Below are 20,205 nucleotides of genomic sequence, written 5' to 3'. Positions count from 1 at the left end.
ATCTATTCACTCAATTATTTTGAATTATTGAAATTTTATGGAAAAGACTGGATCATATACCTTTATCACATGTGGGAAATCAAAATAAAATAACACATCCACTATATTTAACTAGTCACATTTTGTCGTATTAATGTAAAACAAAATGGATAAAATCAAAACTAATAATTACAAAGTAAATTTCAAAACTTAAGTACCTTGAAATATTCTTTTCTAATCTGTTTGCTCCGCCTCCTTTCTTCACTCTGCCAGATTATTGGTTGAGATTCTGGCCACTGTTGTTCATCTATTTGATCCTTCTGATTCTCTAAGGACTGTAATGAAATGATTCCTTTTAACTAAATAAATGACTACAAAATATTAGATATAATAGTAATTTAATTTCTTCTTACCTGCCATGTGAGGGGTGATAACGGTGAATTAACTTCATCTGCTGAGACACTAAAAAAATTAAAGATGTCTTAATATGTTAAAATATTTAGAACTACCTTTAGGTGTAAAATAACATTATAAAGTTATCTTTTTTTTTTAAACAGAAATCTAAAGAATTTACCAATGCTTATACTTTGAACTAATAACATAAAACTTAAATTTGACAGAAACCTAAGTTCCAAATAACTTATGTTCCTTAAAAAAACATCAAAATAGACTTATTTAATATCAGTCCATGCACAGGGCTACTCTAAGGACTTTTGTTACATTAAAGTCATTACCAAAAACTAAAAAAAAGCAAACCTAACTTCTTTAGATGAATTTCTTTTGTCTAAAAGCCAAAGTGCTTAGGAGAGTAATTCTTTTCTGTCTACAGAACTACTGATTATGAGATAAGCCTCAAACCTTTCATTTTGACACACAGGGCTATAGTAGAAATTCTTTTCATCTAGTTTTTTATGTGGTAAGGTAGACAGCATACTGTTGTTAGGTGGCAGATTTGAACAAGGAGTTACTTTGGAAAAAACACAAACAAAATGCCTACTAGAGCTGCTATTTTTCAACACTGTTGTGGAACTTCTCTACGGTTTAGTAAGAAAAGAAGCAACATTTAAAAATTACAAGGAAACAAATTTTCAAAGTTTATAGAAAATATGACTGCCCAAGTGTAAAAAGCACCAAAAACCTATTAAGAGAGGTAGGGTTACCAGTTACAGAAAAATATATAAAATTTGACAGCTTCGCTACATATCAACTATAATAAATTATACCATATATTAGGAAAAATCTCATTTATAAAAGGAAGAAAAAGTTGAAAAAAGAAAACCTATTGGAAGAAACTTAACTAGACATGCACAAATCCTACATAAAAAAACTACAAATGTCTAGTAAAGTACTTGAATAGCTGGAAAGTTCTTGAGCAGAAATACTAAATATTATAGGCATAATTCTTCCTTCAAGATAACTGATAATGGAAATAAACTTTAATTTTTAAAAAATCCAAGAAGTTATTTTTGGACTTGTTTTAGAAACCTGATTTTAAAAGTTTCAAAGTTAATTTGGAAGAATGGATGACCAAGAAGAGAAAGGTTATATAATAAAGGGGACTTCCCTATTAGGAAATTACATATATTCTATTAAATTACAATAGTAAAATAGTAGTCACTCCAGAATCTATAGATTTTTCAGTGGAAGAAGAGTAGTTGACCACAAGTATAACAACTTATGATAACAATGAAATTTAGAATCACTGTGAAAATGATGAATTAAGTAACAAACAGTGTTGAGAAAACTGGTTAACCAACTGTAAAATACACACAGAAAGAAAGAAAAAGAAAGGAGGAGGAGAGGGAGTGAGCAAAAAAAATGAGAGAAGGAGGGAGGGAGGAAAAACACTAGAATTTAAATATAAGTAAAGATAAAATCACATAAGCATCTGAAAAACACGGGCAGTAATTTTTTAAATGTTGGAGTGGAGAGGACACATGGAAGAAACAATCAAAAGTAAACACTGATTAAGCACATAAAAGGTAAAAATTAGACTTTGCATCTGGCCAAGGTAGGATAACAGTGACCAGATATATACCCTGACTGAAAAACAAAAAGAATAGACAAAAATATATCAAATTATGCTTTCTGAGACTGATTATCAGGCAAAGAAAAAAAGATATTTATCCCATAGAGATGGGTAACAAACAAGGCAAACGCCACAAGTGAGTCAGGTTGCAGCAGGAAGAGAGTTTCTAGGGTACAGCCGAAAGAGGGGGAACTAAGGCAGGTAAGGCAGAGCCAAGGGGGTACTGAGGAGGCAAAATTGGGAACCAGGGAGAAAAAGGCAGATGGAGTTAACAGGACAAAGTAACAAAGAAAAGAGCACTGAACAGAGAAAGAAATTTAAGAGCTTTACAGAGGCATCCTTCAAATTTTCAGCTGACTACTGATCACTGATCATACATGTAAGGAAACTACACTACACAAAAGAATGAATCACCAGAAAGATTAGGGAGAATAATTCTAAGAATCACAGAGGACTAAGTAGTACCATTTTCCATCAGCCAGACTGGAAAATCTGACAGTTCATGGGAAATCAGCTAGAGTACTAAGAAAGGTCTTGCCTCAGCAGGGTGGGCAAATTTGGCCCTAGACTAGATGCAGCACTGATTCCACATAACTAGTCATAAAACTGTGTCCCCAAAATATCAAATTATAGCCAAGTAATTTAACCACATCTCAGAACAAAGTTCAAGAAGATTTATAACAACATTATAATATCCAGCACCCAAGAAGGTAAAGTTTTCAATGTTAGGCATTCAATTAGTCAATGTTCAGGAAGCTAAATGAAAAAATTAAACATGTTAAGTACAGACATGATAGACATAAAATAGGTAAAAATTGAAGTTGAAGAAATAAAAAGTACAACATCTGAAATAAAAAAATAACCTGCATGAGATTAACTGCAGATTAGACATTTCATAAGAAATTATTAGTGAACATAAAGACATAGCAAATGAACTAGCAAAAATCCAATACAGCAAGAAAAATATTGAAGAAGAATGAATAAAAGCATCAATGATCTGTAGGAAACTTCAAGTGGCCTGATATGCACATCATTGGGGTTCCAGAAGAATAGGTTTGGTGATAGAAAAGATACTTAAAGAAATAAGGACCCCAAGGTGGAGGGGGGTGGGAAGAGATAGGCTCGGAGTTCAAGATTTGCAGATACTGACTGGTATATATAAAATATATAAAGAGTTTATGCTGTATAGCACAGAGAAGTATATTCAATATTGTGTAGTAGCTTACAGTGAAAAAGAATATGAAAATGAATATATGTATATTCACATATGGCTGAGGAATTGTGCTGTATACCAGAAATTTACACAACATTATATATTGACTATACCTCAAAAAAAAAAAAAAAAAAAGAAACTGAACAGGAAAAAAAAAAGAAATAAGGACCCTAAATTTACAAATTTCATCAAAACAATAAATCCACAAACTTGAGACGCTCAGTGAACTCTAAGCAAAATATAAGAAAACTACACCAAGATACATCATAATCAAATTACTTACAAATAAATAATAAAGAGAAAATGTACAAATCAGCCAGAGAAAAAACACAATGAGTTTAGTGAATCACTGACAACAGAGTTCTCACAGGAAACAATGCAATCCAGAAGACAGTAGAAAAACATTTCTGAAGGTACCAAAAGAAAACAAAAATGTCAACCTAGAATTTTATACTAGCAAAGTATCTTTCAAAAATGAAGGTAAAAATAATGATTTTTTCAGACATACAAAAACTGAAAGGATTCCTCATCAGCAGACCAGCAGTGAAAGTAATGCTAAAATATCTCTTTCTGGAAGAAGGAAAATGCTATACATGGAAATATAGAGCCATACAAAGGAACAAAGGGCAGTGGTGATGGTAACTAAGGAGGTAAAGGTAAAGGACATTATTCTGATCATTTAACTCTCTTTCAAGAAACAACTGACTACTTAACGCAAAAATACTAACAATGTAATATGGGGTTTTAAACAAACATAGAAGTAAAACGTATGGCAACAATACAACAAAGGCCAGAAGGGAAGAAACAGAAGTATACTCTTCTGTTGATACATAAAATGGCATAATAGCACTTCAAGGTAGACTACGATAAGTTAAATATTATACTTTAGACCCTAAAACAATCACTAACATAACAAAAAGTTATGACGAATAAGTCTACAAAGAAAATAAACAGGAACTTTAAAATATAATTCAAAAGACAGGAGGAAAAAGAGGAAAGATGGCTACAAAGAATGGATATGACAAAAACACAATAATGTGGTAGATTTAAATCCATTAATAACAATACTTTCATTAAATCTTAACAATCTTAACACTGAAATGAGAAGTCAGGTTGTCAGATTTGATAGAAAAGGAAGATGCTACCAAAATTTAACTACAAAAAACCCCACTTTCTTGATAAAGACACGAATAGGCTAAAAATAAAGGGAAGGAGAAAGATATATCATGTTAACACTCATCCAAAGAAAGCTGAGGTGACTATATAATATCAGAAAAGTACACTTCAGAGCAAAGAGTATTACCAGAAATATTTTAAAAGTCACTTTATAATGACAAAGGTATAAATTCACCAAGATGACATTACAATCCTAAATATTTATGTATCTAATAACAGCTTCAGAATATATGAAGGAAAAATGATGGAACTTTAAAGAGAAAGCTAAATCCACAATTAGTGTTGGAGATTTCAAATAGTCTTCTCTTAGTAACTGATAAAAATCAACACTGTAGTGTGCCCAGGGGGTGATGGGGTGATGAAGACAAACAATAAACAAATAAAGAAGTATATATTCAGAATGTCAGATGGTAAAAAGTACATATTTACAACGTCAGACAGTACTAAGTTCTGTGGAGAAAAATAAAGTAGGTTATGGGAAAAGGACAAAAGGAGTAGGGGAGGCACGCTCTTTTATATAAGTTGTTCAGGGAGCCTCTTGCTGATGAAGTGACATTTGAACAGAAATCTGAAGACAAAGGAATAAGCCATATGGTTATCTGGGAGGAAAATCATTCCAGGCAGAGGACAAAGCCTTGAGGGGATGGGAAATGCCTTGTGTACTGAGAGTCAACAAGGAGGCCAGTATAACTAGAGAACTAACCAGCAGGAAGAGTGAGGCAAGAGAGGAATACAGAAGGGAACTAAATAATGTAGAGATTCACAAGTCCTTAAAGGACTCTAGTTTTTATTCTGAAGGAGATGGGAGGTTAGTAGAGAATGCTGACATGATCTGACTTACATTCTAAAAATACCAATCTAATATTTTTTTGGAAAACAGACTAAAGGGAAGCAAGGACACAAAGGAGATCTGTTAGGAGGCTGCTAAAATAACTGAAGTAAGGGATTGTTTGGGCTAGGCTGGTAGGTGTGGAGGTGGTAAGATGTGATCAGATTCTGGGCATATTTTGAAGGTAGAGTCAAGAAGATTTGCTCAAGGGTTAGCTATGGGGTGTGAAAGAAAGTGACAAGTTAAGAGACTGAGGTTTTTGAGCCGAGCAACTAGAAGGATGGACATTTCCTAAAATGGTGAAAAATGCAGGAAGAACAGGTTTAGAGGTACAAGTAAGGAGATTAAGAGTGTGGTTCTGGAAGGTTAAGTTTCACATACCTATAATACATCCAAGTGGAGGTGCTGGGTAGGTAACAGGTAATGTAACTCTGCAGTGTATGTGTATACATGTACACACATGCAAATGTTCATGTACATTTATAGAGAAAAGCTTTAAAGGGAAAAACCAAAATACCAAGACTTGTCATCTGAGGAGCAGGATAACAGATAATGTTTACCTACTTTTTTCTTTGTGATAAAATTTTCCAATTTTTCAACAATAAAACTACATTATTCTTATAAACAGGAAAAAACTAAAAGATTTTTTGTTTTGTTTTTGAAGAAGAAATTGAGTGATTGTTCTGAAATGAGAAAAAGGTTCTGTGAAGGAAAAGCCAGGATTGGATATCATAGTTTTGAAGTTTGGGCCATTGGGGCTTCCTCAAGAGAATGTTAGGAACCTGGTAAGGAACCTTAAGATAGAAATGAAAGGAACTGAGAGGGAAAGTAATAACAGAAACTTGGAAGAAAACAAATATGTAAGATAATAGAATCAATATTCAAAAAGGGACAGAGTGGGTTAAATCCAGGTAAATGAAATTTGAGATAGATGAATGTTTCTAGATTTGGGTATGAAAAGTCATCAGATGCCTGAACTGAATCATAAAACTCTAAGTGAAAAGCGGAGAAAGAAAAGGCAATCCCAGCAGAGACACCAGGATACAGAACACAGAGATGTGAAACCATGTTGGAATAAAGAAAAGAAAACTGTTCCTAGGCGCAAAATGGAAGAACTTATGAGATGAGGTTCTCAAGCCAGGTTGACTGAAACTAACTTCAATCCTGTGGGTTAAGCCAAACATTTTAAGTTTTATTCTAAAAGTTAGAAAGAACTATTAGAAGGTAAGATAATAAACAGGAGTCACATAGTGCAGGCTTGTGTTTTAGAACCATCACTCTTACATCAGTATAGAAAACAGATTTAAAGATAGGCCAAACTGAAGAAAGGAGATATGTCTAGGGATTGTTATGGTAATCTAGGTGGAAAAGATGGGCCCCAAACCAACATAACTGCAATAGGAATGGAGAGGTTGGGATAAATGCAAACAATGTTAAGAAGCTGTAATTTTCTATGACTCAATGGATTGGGAAGGGTGCATAAGAGAAATGAATTTCCAATAATTCCAAAGTTGCTGACTTGGATGGCTATATAAATAGTGACACACTCACTCAGGCAAACTATACAGAAGAAATAGGTTAGGTTTGGGGAAAAGTAAGTTCAGTTTGGACTGTAAAGTAGTTAGGAAAAGACATCAGTGAAATGTGTGAATCTGGAGGAAGCAAAGTGTTCTTGTTATCATATGTTAAGACTTGAGGTTCTGGAGCTACACAAACTGGGTTTAAATTCTCACTGTACCACTTACTAGCTGTGTGATCTTGAACAAGCTATGGTAATTTCTGAGCCTCAGTTTCTCACCTATAAAATGGGGATGACAATAGTAACAACTTCATAGTATCAGGATTAAATGAAATAATACATCTAAACCACTAAGAGCAGTATACACATAACAAGCATTTAGCAAATGCTAATTCTCTGTGTATACTTCTGTACCCACATCCCAGCCTTAGACTTTTACACTTCCATAGGAATGACTTAGGAGTTGAGTCTGATGCAAATTTTCAAACCACCAAAAAGAATAAATGGAAACACTCAAGGTCTTCTAGTTCTCTGGAATTCATATATGTGGACTTAGACTATGTATTCACATAGAGGAATTCAGTAAAACCTAATTGAAAAGAAATTAAAAAGTGAACAATAACATAGAGAGTAAATATAATCAATGATGAAGAAACACACTATTCCTGACAGTAACAGTAATACAATAAATGTTCGCTACATGGATAAATGATTCTATTAACAACACAAAATGCAGGTATAAGCACAGAAAGATCAAATCAGCATTTTGGAATTTGTTCATATCAAAGGTCAATTTAACTTATCCTGTAACACATTACTTTAAGTTATCTGGTTATATTAAATTGATATCAAATATTCAATTAAAGCCCACATAGGAGAAAAGGGAACCCTTCTACACTGCTGGTGAGTAAGTTGGTGCAGCCACTGTGGAAAACAGTATGGAGGTTCCTTAAAAAACTAAAAAAATAGAGTTGCCACATGACCCTGCAGAGAAAATTCAAATTTGAACAGATACATGCACTGTAATGTTCATAGCAGCACTATTTATAATAGCCAAGATATGGATTCAACCTAAATGTATATTGATGGATGAATAAATAAAGAAGATGTGGTGTCTGTGTATACACACACACACACACACACACATATATATACATACAGTTGAATATTACTCAGCCATAAAAAAGAATAAAATAATGCCATTTGCAGCAACATGGATGGACCTAAAGATTATATACTAAGTAAAGTCAGTCAGATAGGGAAAGACAAATACTACATGATATCACTTACATGTGAAATCTAAAATATGATACAAATCAACTTATTTACAAAACAGAAACAGACTCACAGACATAGAAAACAAACTTCTGGTTACCAAAGGGGAAAGGTAGTGGGGTCATAAATTAGGAGTCTGGGATTAACATAAACAAACTACCATATATAAAACAGATCAACATGGTCCTACTATATAGTACATGGAAATATATTTTAATATCCTATAATAAACCATAATGGAAAAGAATATGAAAAAGAATATATATGTATAACTGAATTACTTTGCTGTGCATCAGAGACTAACACAAAATTATAAATCAACCATACTTCAATTAAAAAAAATAAAGCCCACATATAGGAACATCACTGTCAAAGGATCAACTCTCATTATAAAATATTAAATATAAGAACTAAGATATTTTATACCTCTTTTCACATTCCATGGTTTGTTTTGGCTTGTTTCTTGCGATAGAAGTTGAATGATTAAGAATCCTAGAAGCAAATCAACACATTAATTCCATAATATATTAAATAGAATAGTGTACACACATGATATAAAAGATCTCCATAATAAACTGCATCTGGTCCATGAAGATCTTTGCTAGAAAACAATATTTAAATATTATTTAGATCAGATGCCCATAAGCACACTGGCTATTATGAAGAAATGAAGCTCACCAACTCTTCCATGTATCTTCTTTTATAAACCTTTTCTCAAGGCTTGGATATCTTCTAACATGCTATTTCCCTGTGCATATCTAACTTTCGGCTGAGACAGAAGATAAAGAGATGTAGATTGTTTAGGTATCATCACAATTGATTTAGTTTTCCCAGCATAGCAAATGATAGGATCACACTGATGTAATAAATAATCTTTTTGCCAAAAGCCAAATAATAAACCTTAATTCGAAATGTAAAGCCAGTGCTAAAGCTCAACTCTTAAAAAAAAGTCCACAAGTTTATTAAACTTTTAATAACCAAATGAAACAGTATTTGAAGAAAACAAAAAAAAGAGAAAAATAAAGAATGATAAACCACTACTGCATGAGCAAACTATTTATCCACAATTTTATATAATTCTAAGTAGTAATCTCAAAATCATAAGTAATGAATTATAAACGATCTTTCTTTAATATAAGTAACTTACACATTTAAGAGTTCTTAATATTTATTTAGTATATAAATGTAACTTAATTTTCAATTTTAAAGTTTAGTTTTTTAAGGAGTAAAATATCTGCCTTTTACTCAAATTAGCGTTTTCAGATGTTAACTATCAAAAGAATATAGAGAAAACAAGGAATTTAAAATTAAAGCTACATATTGACTACTAAAATACATAATAAAATAAATATAAGCTGGCAATAACAAAAAGATGGTTAACATAAAGAAGCCAATTTGCGCTACTCCAGTTTCCTCACTAGCTTGGATTTAGTAGAGGCTACCAGAGGTCACAGTGAGGGGCAAAGGAAAAGTACCACAGGCAAAGCAGTATATTTTTGCACCAATTTTGAGGTTAATGACATCTTTATTCTTCTTTCTATGGGCAGGCACTAAAATTGTAGTGAATTCCCAAATGCAGAAGAATTTAGGTAATAAAATACCTAAGACTTTTAGGAAAAAATCCTTAAATAGTGATTTTTTTTTTTAAAAAGGAAGTAAATCCTAAGAGTTCTCATCAGAAGGGAAAAAAATTATTTCGTTAGCTCTGTATCTATGAGATGACAGATATTCACGAAACTTCTTGTGATAATCATTTCATGATATAGGTAAGTCATATCATTATACTGTACACCTTAAACTTATACCATGCCATATGTCAATTACATTTCAATAAAACTAGAGGAGAAAACAATTTTTTTAATTTAAAAAGGAGATGCGGCAGTGCAAACTATCCTGGGGGGAATGTCAGAATTATTCCCCAGGGAGGGGGGTCAAACTACAATGACCTTCACTATAGTAAATTCTCAATTCTCCCCACACCACACTCACTAGTGCTGTGATTACTGATGTGTATGAGTCATATAGGAGCACAAAAAAAAGTTGAGATCTACTTACCTATAAAATATATTTTATGTACTTGAAAATACTTCTACGTAAAATTTTGCTGTATACATTAATACTTAATGTTTTACTCTGTGATATTCAAAGTCAAAATAAATGCATTGTATCTAAATATCTTTTCTAGATTATTAACACATATCCCTAATCCAGGTACCAGTACTGTATTTTAAGTAAAAGACTAGTTAACTGCATCCACCTAGCCCCTTAATACTTAAGGCTTCCACAAACTCTAGATACCTTGATGCACGTCCTGCTGCTCTGGTCCTCTGGAAGAGTTTTTCACTGAATGACGCTCTATAACATAAAGGCTTCCGTCTGTATTCACATTTCACGTACATCAACCAAACCAAAAGATGGAAGAAGTAAGATGTTTTGGGAGAGGACAGGGAAGTCATTAGTAAAGCAAGCAGAAAAGGAAGAATGGATAGATTTTAAGGGTTGAGAAAACTACCTAATTAGTTATAACAAGCTAGAGGTTAACATGATGTTCCTCAAATCAGAATGTCCATATGATCAGAAAAAAAAAAATCACATGAAAAGGTAACATACATAATGTCTGTAATCCTAAACCAAAATAATAAACTGCTCAAAATCTGATTTTGCTTTCCATGATCCTTAATTAATTATACTTCAATGTAACTTTTCATAATTAGTTTTTAAAATTTAGCTATATTACATGGTACTCTGAAGCATATCTCTCCATAATAAGTAAAAACTCTCAGGACACACCTAAAAGCAAATAAAATAATTATTAAAAGGAAAGACATAATAGAAAATACTATAGAATAAGTTAGCAGAAATGCACATGCAGTGTGAACCAGTCAACTGATAATCAAACAAATTTTAACATCTACTTATTAAGCCACATAATAAGAAAATTAATATAAGAAAGACCTGTAGCCACTTCTCTGATACTAAGCAGGGTTGGTAGAAATTTGAGGAATTGGCTAAATAATTCACAAAGTAAACATTATTTTAAAATAATGATTTTTTTAAGATAAAAGCTCTTAATTTCGTAAATTATAGTGAAGATAAAATTATGATTTGTGGAACAGCTATTTTAATATAGACAAGGTCACTGATTCAGGGGGACTTCAATACACTCAAACACAAGTAGAAAAAATCCAATATTTTGACAACAGGGATAAAGATTAGCTTCTAAAATCTTAACAATAAACTGTCAATATCAAGTAGCTTAATCTGTGTATCTCAGAAAAAGAAGGAGCAGTCTTCCAAACAACCAGGCTTCAGATTTTGAACACTTACAAGTTTACCTACTTGGTGGTTTATTTGCTGATCTCTTCTCCCACCCTTTTTGAGTCTTAATTCTGTGCAATATCCTCCTGTTACTTTCTTAGGATTGTTTCATCCACCAAGTACTAGCATAAACTTTCTTAAAGAATCAAAGATAATTTTAAAAGTAGTATGAACTAAACAAGTGTCAAAACTGCTCTAAGAAAATCATCACTGAATTCAACATAAGCAGTTTTTAAATTGTCTATAATTTTGGAGTACATGCACGGGTTCTTTTAGCTGAGAGCTAACTGCATTTTCCTTCGACTAGTAACGAGCTAAGAAACAGTTAAGTGGTTAAGTCTACAAAGTAGGAGTCTTAGGCAGTACTTCCTGATATACAAAGATAATCTTACCTCAAATAAACTATTTTAAACCAAGACTAAAAACAAACAAACAAAAACATTACAAGGATCATGTTAAAGCCTAAAAAGAAATGTTACAACTCCTGGTTGACTTGCAATCTTAAATAGCATTTCAGATTCTTCATTTATAAAGTTGGAATCTAAAGCACAATACAGTGTGAAAGGGAAAATCTACAACCAGAGAAGATATAAAAACTCAAATCCTCTAAGAAATATATCCTTATACAAGATTACTTTTTACTTTCTGGACTCACTTAAAGTTAAGTATTGTAACAGTAAACAATAAATGTTAATGATCTACATCTAAGAGATGTAAACAATAGCAACATAGTTTAGAAGGAAGGATGAGATCATTTAATGGAGAAAACAGTAGATTTAGCATTAAAAAATTCTGAGATCAGTTTAAGTTCAGCCATTAACAGAACTGCCTAGGGATCTAATTTAATCTGTCTATAGATTACAAATTTTAAAAGTAAAATGTGCTCCTTACTTTATGACCAGGTATCATAAATTTTAATGCCTTCAAAAATTACACATAATTACTACAACATTAATGTCACTGCATAGTAATACTTAATCCAAAAAGATCTTATATTTGTATGCACTAACATCTGAAAAGGAGGATGAAGAAGAGAAATAGTCAGAGAAAGACAGAAATTAATTTTGCATACATCTCAAAAAATAACAGAAGTTATGTAGAGGAAATATATTAACTAAATTAATGGTTCCAACTAGCTTTAAATTTGTTCTAATTTTCAAGCAATCAATTAATAAGTAACAGTATTACTGAGTACCTACTACGTACAAGGCAGTCCTAGATGCTGTTTTGCACTGATTACAAAACTATCACAAAAACAAGACCTATGAAACATCACTTGATGTTGTATCTAGGCTAGAAAGAATAATTTAAGTCAGAAGGCTAGATGGAAAACTAACACAATAGGGGAAAATTGAAAATATAGAAATGGTATACATGGCAATGTTAAAATCTAAAATTATGCACTCAAATGCTATTCTTAACACAATGAGTGAAATGGATATTTTGTGGGTTCTTATAAAATTAATATTCTCTGTCCTTATAAATGCAATTCTTTCACCTGACAGGTAGAGAAGATAGAAATTCAACTAATTTTTAAGCTACACAGAGTAGGTGGTGACTTGCTTATTCAAGCCTCTTAAACTATGGGGGCAATCAATACTTTGATTATACTGAAGGGGAAACACACACAACCTCATAAGTAGCCAATAAAAAAAAGGGGTCCATTAGAAATAAATCATAGGAAAAGATTAGAAGATAAACTTCACAGAGAAGGGTGACAGAAAATTATGGCAGAAGAAAAATGTGAACTGGGAATGAGGATACATAAGATACAGAAGGGATAAAAATGAGTGATGTTTTCTAGTCTGGTTTTTAATTCTATAAATGCAGTGGCTGTGCGGGAAAAAAAGATGTTTTTTAGTAGTTAATCCCTTGATATAAATCTTAAGATGGTCCTATTTGTTTACTGTTTATTTGATAATATTTAAATACCCAGATTTTTTAAAATAGTGGCCACTAAAAACCACTCATTTGTCACTGGATAAGTTTTAATAGTAATTATTTTTCAAAGTCTCTTTAAACAAATGCCAGTATGCTTTTTCAAACTTCCCAAAACATGGTCATATGACCCATAAGCATTTATTGCTTTGAATAAGTAAGTAAAATACTTCTTATTTATCCATGTTAAATGCACCAAAATTATTCTTTTAATTCTCTCAAAACAAAAACATTTCACCTTCCTGATTATTTCAAAACTATAAATGTAGCACTCTCAGTACATAAAGATGGCAATAATAGCTAACTCTCAGTAGCGCAAAGAACTTTTTCTGTATTAAAAATGGACTTGCACTGATTTCATACTCATTAACATAATGTCCTCCTCATTGCCAATAACATGCATTTGGAGAAAGCCTAGCCAGGGGGAGCAATGCTCGCTGACCATGTTCACGTATAACTGAAAAATTGTGCACTACACTGGAATTTGACACAACATTGTAAAATGATTATAAATCAATAAAAAAGTTATTTAAAAAAAAGAAACGAAAGTTACCCTGTGACCTTCATATCAACATGATGATTTAATCAATCGTTACATATTTCAATTCAATTTTAAGGAGTTTATGTATATCCCAAATAATTCAGAATCTGATAAAAAGTACACTATATATTTAAGACATATACTTGGAAAAATGCTTATAAAATATCTAATGCTACTGTGAGCTAAGATGAATATCAACAATGATTATTATTTAGCACACAGGAATAAAAAAAAGACAGCCAAGCAATAATTAAATACAACGACTATGTGAATATAAAGTATTCTGCTAACTTTACATTTCTCCTCTAAGTGTTTCCTATTGTCTTTTAGTAGTTAGTTCCTTGAAATAGATCTTAAGATGGTCCTATTGTTTACTGTTTACTTCATAATCTTTAAAATACTCAGATTTAATGATTATAAAATTTGTCTATTTAAATCTCATTACTGAAAAAAATACCTGTTCTTCTGTTCTTGCTGCAATAACTGAGCGGCTATTTTCCTCAAATCAGTTACTTCCTTCAAATCATCATCCTCTTCCTCTGCAAATAAGTGTTCTTTTCCAAGTCTGAAAGGTGACACAAAGGTTATCCAAAAAGTAAGGCAGGTGATATTTTATGCCAGATTCAAGAAATAGAAACCATTTTTTATTTTTAACAGCATGTGAAAGCTAAAATCTTAATGTCCTTATATTTGAAACATTAAAGTGAGAAGCAAAGACTATTTAAGGAATATAAAAACATATCTAGCCTCTCTACTCAATAGGAAATGTAACATACTGGTTATATTAATATAATCAATGGCTAACAAAGTAATCTATATTACCATTTTGTAATTTCTGAAATGTGTAATGGTAAGAATAATTTAGCAATGCATATTCCCCAGTCTTGAGTATAATAAGGAGTGCAGTGCTGTATTTAGTCTATCTTTAGAAATAAACAGAAAATGTTATGAAAATTTCTCATTTTATCAAACTACTCTTCTTTTATCAGTTTATTCATTTTGATTTTTAAAATCTCTGTGTAAAATGTTTAAGTAGTGGAAATAAAAAATAGGTTTAGATAAGACTGGTAAATTTGCCAAAACAATATTCATTAAAATATATAATTTTTATCATTCAAAAAGAACAAAGGAATTTTAAAATTGTTCTGCAAACTCAAGTAATTTTATCCCAAAGGTATTTCATTTTAAAAACAGTATCAAACCTGAGACTATATCTTTACCATATCTTGCATGCCACTCATGGCTGATGAACTGTCCTCATGAGATAAGGTGAGAAAGTACGAGAAGAGTGAAATATGGAGTACAAGACAAAACATTCCATCTCCTTATGGGTACCAGAGATTAATTGATGACTCCTTAAAAAGTTACCAACAAGGTCATTTGGAGGAAGTACAATATGGAGAAAAGAGAAAACTTGGGGATAGGAGAGAGCTAGTTTCACACTCTTAGGTTCTAATGAACACTAGCTAAGTGGTTCTAGACAAGAAACTTTAGAGTCTCTGAGCTTCACCCTCCTCATCTATAAACATGTGGACAATATCTACCCTGCAGGATTTAGCGAAGGTTAAATAAGAAATATGGGAAAGCACGTAGCACAGATCCTGGTACAGAGGAGGTATCCAACAAATGCTCCTTCCTGCAGCTATGAAGCAACTTGAAGGAGAGACTGAAAAATGTGGTAGGTCATATTCCACCATTTCATTAGATAAATGATACAGAAAAGACCTAAAGTATAACTATTTTAATAGAGAAGTAAACACCCTTATAATTAACATAACCTGTCTGATGAAATGGAAAGTATATCAGACCAAAAGTCAGAATATCTGAGTACAGACATTTGAAACTCCAGGCCTCAGTTTCTTATTGGTCAAATTAGGCCAATACCATCTGTTTTAAAGAGTTGTTAAATAGCTCAAATGGGACAATGTATGGGAAGGTACAGTCTTCCTTGGTAATAATAACAGGGGACATTATTATTACATTTATGGGGGGAAAACAGCGTACATACTACACTCAGTTTACATGCTTACTATAATTTTTTTTAATTAGGGAATGCAGACAAATGAAATATTTACAAATTAACTATCTGAACTTAACAGGTAAATGAACAAAAAAAAATTCTTTCAAGTAGAAATATCTAATGAATATTCCAGGTATTAATAAGTGACATTTCAAATTAAGAATTCATGTGTGCTTACCTTTTTTCATCTCCCAATTCTTCATTTTTCTGAGATTTTTCAGGACCTTTTTCTTTTCCCTTATATAAAAAAAAAGTTATCATTTTAAATTGTATGGGTTACTTTTATGAGATTAAGAAGATACTATTAATATTTGTTCAAAGTTTTCTTTACCTTAAAGAAAGAGACAAATGATCCGATATGTGCATCTCCTTGCTCAGGAACTGCTACATCGTCTGTGTTGGGATCAATAAAATCATACACCTCCTGGTCTAAGTATAGATTAATTTTTATTAGAAAATATGAATAGTAAACAGTGTGCTCTGACACTGCAGTGCTTAGAAAAAATATATTTTCTCAATAAAAGAGTTGGCCAAAGATATTATTATTTTTCAAAGCCCATTTTTAATAAAATACTCATTTTTAATAAGGGCTATGAACATGAAATAAAAATACCAGACACCATATCAATTACCTTTCTGAGAATCAGGTTTACTTCCTATTGAGTGGCTGTCATTTCTTGATGGTTGCTCTCTATTTGATTCTGAGACTTGAGAATGAAGGCTGATTGTGTCGTCGTCTGATGGCTGAAAGGAATAAGCAAAAAGTAAAAACGAGGTATTTTAAATATATGATAAGAATTAAGTTGCTTTAATTTCACATATAAAGTATAGAATATCTGATTTAAATCTCCAGTTTTCAAATCAAAAATTAGTAATGATAAGGTTTACTGTTCTGCTTTTTAAAATGTACATGTCCTTTTTTTATTTGAAGTCATAAAATGCAATGATGATATTTTAAGCAAAATAAATGAAGTGTGTGCAAGTATCCATCTATTTCAAAGCTCTAATAAAATTTTAAAATAAAACAGATGAACAATAGAAAAGACTCACTTCCGTTGTAGATAATCGTTTCTCTCCATTATCACTTCCAATTCCAGAGTCAGGGCCATGATTTTTATTTGGATAAAAATCTTCCATACTATGGAAATACAAATTCTAATGGCAGTTAGGGTTTTCTTCTTAAATGGATAATACAGAATTGACCTAAAATTTCCCTAAATAACACAGAATATATACTTTTGATGCTTAAGATCCTTAAAGACATGAGAAGAAAAATATCAGATAATACATAATACTTTATTTGTGTCCTTCATATAAAACTTTTTCTTCATGTGCTCTGTTGTAAAAATTGTTAACAACAGCCTATTATTTCTCCTGAGAGATTCAGAAAAGCAGACATCCCTGCTAGAAAATCATCTTAATAAAGACCTTTCCATTTTTCTCATCAGTTTGACACATTTCACCATAGAATGCTGAAATATTTTTAAACTTTGATTCATACCGTTTCTTCTTCATTAGTTCTAAAAATATTTTCAGTTTTATAAATAATGCCCATTTAATAACTAAGAAGAGAAAAAAGGTAAAAAAAAAAGTCTACAAAGCACTGAATAAACAATTGTTTTGGTGTGAGGATAGAGCTGTCTTTGCAAATTTCTGAATTACAGTATGCCTCCCAGGTTGCAAAATATTTTTCCCTTTAATTTGCAAAATTACCTTATATTCAACTGACCACTGATTATGTGCCAGGAATTGGGCTAAGTGCTTTAAAGATACGTTATACATTCCTGGTGAAAACTCTAGCAGGTTATTGGTGCTTCCCCATCTTATAGAAGAGGAAACTGAGGCCAGAGGGGTTAAACAAATTGCCCATGCACTTGCAAATGGCAGTCTAAATTTGATCCCAAGATTATCTAGCACTAAAGTCCCTGATCTTAATCACTATGTTATACTTCTTCCCCAAATACTGATTTTATACTTTTCAGGAGTATATCAACAAAGTCAGGGAAGCTATTACCAAGTGTCAGGTACTACACTAAACTCCTGAGGTGAGATGTGATGAATTTTAAAATGTTTGGCTTCAAAGGGTTCTCAGCCCAGAGGGGAAGAGAGTATGTTTATATGTTTTGAAGAATATGACAAAGGTAAATATAAAGTGCTATTAGAAAAGAGAGATCAACTAATTTGCCTTGGTAAGGTTAGGAAAGGCCTCACCCAAGAAAGTGACATTTGAGATTAATCTGGAAGGATGAAAAGAGGCAATAATTGTTAGCATTTGTTAAGTGTCTACATTATGTTAGATATTGTGCCAGGTGCACCTCATATTTTATTTATAATCTTTACATTATACAATTTATGCATTATTATTTCCTTTTACAAATGAAAATAATAAAGCTTACAAAAGTTCACTTCTGACGGGGAAATTTTGTGATATTTACTGAATATCATTTATTGAACTAATTGCCAAGCATAGATTTAATTCTCACAACAAGCTTATGAAGTGGCTATTATTAACATTGAAATAAAGAAACAGGCTCAGAGGGATTAAATAACTTACACAGGGCCACAGAGGAATTACGAGGTTAAACCATGATTAGAATCAAAATCCATCTGACTCCACTGCACAATAATACACCCATGGGTAAGACATTGTGTTAAGTATCCCATATACATTATTTTGTTTAATCTTGACAGCATCCATATGATTATTTTCATTTTCACATATAAGAAAGCTGAGGGCCAGCGATGTGACACAAGGACATACAGTTATTAAGATTTGGAGAAGAGCTTCACAGGTATACTATGTCTGACTCCAAAAGCTGATGGTAAGCATACTTACTGTAATGCTTATCTATGTAGAATAAAGAGTTTACGAAGTAGTCAAGGCATGCAAGAGTATTCTAATAAGAACCATATAGCCAAGGACATGAGTGTGAAACTTGGAAGTACATATGAGAACTTTCTAAGTAATTCAATACTGGCTGTGGGTAAGATTAGCACACCCAAGAGCCAGCTCATAAATAAACTCTACTGACCTGCACTGTCCAGTACAGAAGCCACTGGCCATATATAGTCACTGAGCATTTAAAATGTAACTAGCCCAAAGTGAGACATGCTATAGATGTAAAATACACACTAGATTTCAAAGATTTAAAAGGAAGAAAACGAATATGAAATAACTCACTAATTTTTATATTTAATTATATGTTGAAATAACTTAATATATTGGGTTAAATAACAGGTATTATTAAAATCAATTTCACCTGTTTATTGCTTTTTTAATGGGTAGGAAAATTTTAAATTACTTATGTGGCTCATATTGCATTTCTATCGGACAGCACTGGTAGAGACCATCTCCAAAATACATATCAACTCTGTCCACTCCTTTTCATCTCACTGCAATAATGCTCAATCTCTTGGCAGTACCACAACAACTTAACTCTGTCCTTCTACTCTTGTTTACTTCCAATCTATTCTCTCTATAAGATCCAAAATAGTTTTTTTTAACATATTTCAAATCATGTTATTCCCCTGCTTATAACTGCCCAATGACTTTCTATTGTACTTTAAGTAAAACTCAACTCCTTATCACTAAGCCTCCAAAGACCCCACACGGACTTAAGCCATGACTACCTTTCCAAAATGAACTTGTACCACGATGCTGGCTTCCTTTCAGTTTTTTTTTTTTTAACACACCAAGTTTCTTTCTAGCTTAAGGTTTTTGCACATGTCATTCATTCTGAAATGCTCTTCCCCTCCCTCTTTACACAGCAGGCTTTGCTCCTTTCAGATCCTGATTTAAAACCTCACCTTCCCAAAGACACATTCCCTGACCATACTTCTGAAACAATCCCCTTTCCTTCAAAGCATTCATCACAATTTGAAATTATACATGTGTGTGTGGTGTGTGTGTATTTTCTTGCTTTGTTTACTGACTGACTCCTCCTCTGCTGGGATGTGCGCTCCACGAGGGCCAAGACCAATGTGTATGCCATTCAACAAAACATACCCTGAACCCATCAGTAGACACTCAACTGATATTTGCGGAATAAATGAATGCCTAATATAATGAATGCTGTTACTAAAGTAAATTAATTTTTAAATAAATATAAAGCAGAGTAATAGAGATTAGTATATGAATTAAGTCTAATTTTTATAGAATTGCGTGGTCTACTATCATTCATAATATTAAACAAAATAATCTTTAGTAACTAAATTTAATGTTCAGATATTTAATTCTACTAAGGCAACAGAAATATTAAAAAAAAAGTCCTATTTGGGAATTCAACAACTTGTACTGTTAACAACAGTGCTTACTACACTGCCATTCCAAGTAGTCTAAACTATGTCATAAATACAATGGCAAGGCTT

At 32.1% G+C, this 20,205-nt stretch overlaps 1 protein-coding gene across 1 annotated transcript in view; it reads right to left on the bottom strand.

Annotated features, from left to right (window-relative positions):
- LRCH2 (leucine rich repeats and calponin homology domain containing 2) overlaps positions 1-20,205 on the bottom strand; it is a 79,847-nt gene that overhangs the window by 21,553 nt on the left and 38,089 nt on the right. Inside the window, exons 7-14 of the mRNA XM_006217414.4 lie at positions 16,888-16,975; positions 16,470-16,581; positions 16,169-16,266; positions 16,016-16,074; positions 14,275-14,382; positions 8,447-8,512; positions 393-441; positions 198-314 (exon numbers count right to left, since the gene is read on the bottom strand). Coding sequence (XP_006217476.1) covers positions 198-314; positions 393-441; positions 8,447-8,512; positions 14,275-14,382; positions 16,016-16,074; positions 16,169-16,266; positions 16,470-16,581; positions 16,888-16,975 — 697 coding nt within the window. The remainder of the gene's footprint in view (positions 1-197; positions 315-392; positions 442-8,446; positions 8,513-14,274; positions 14,383-16,015; positions 16,075-16,168; positions 16,267-16,469; positions 16,582-16,887; positions 16,976-20,205) is intronic.

The sequence above is a fragment of the Vicugna pacos genome, chromosome X (genome assembly GCF_048564905.1).
Source record: "Vicugna pacos chromosome X, VicPac4, whole genome shotgun sequence".
Classification (NCBI taxonomy): Eukaryota; Metazoa; Chordata; class Mammalia; order Artiodactyla; family Camelidae; genus Vicugna; species Vicugna pacos.
The sequence above is the reverse complement of the archived record's forward strand: the minus strand, read 5'-3'. Positions and strand labels throughout refer to the sequence as shown.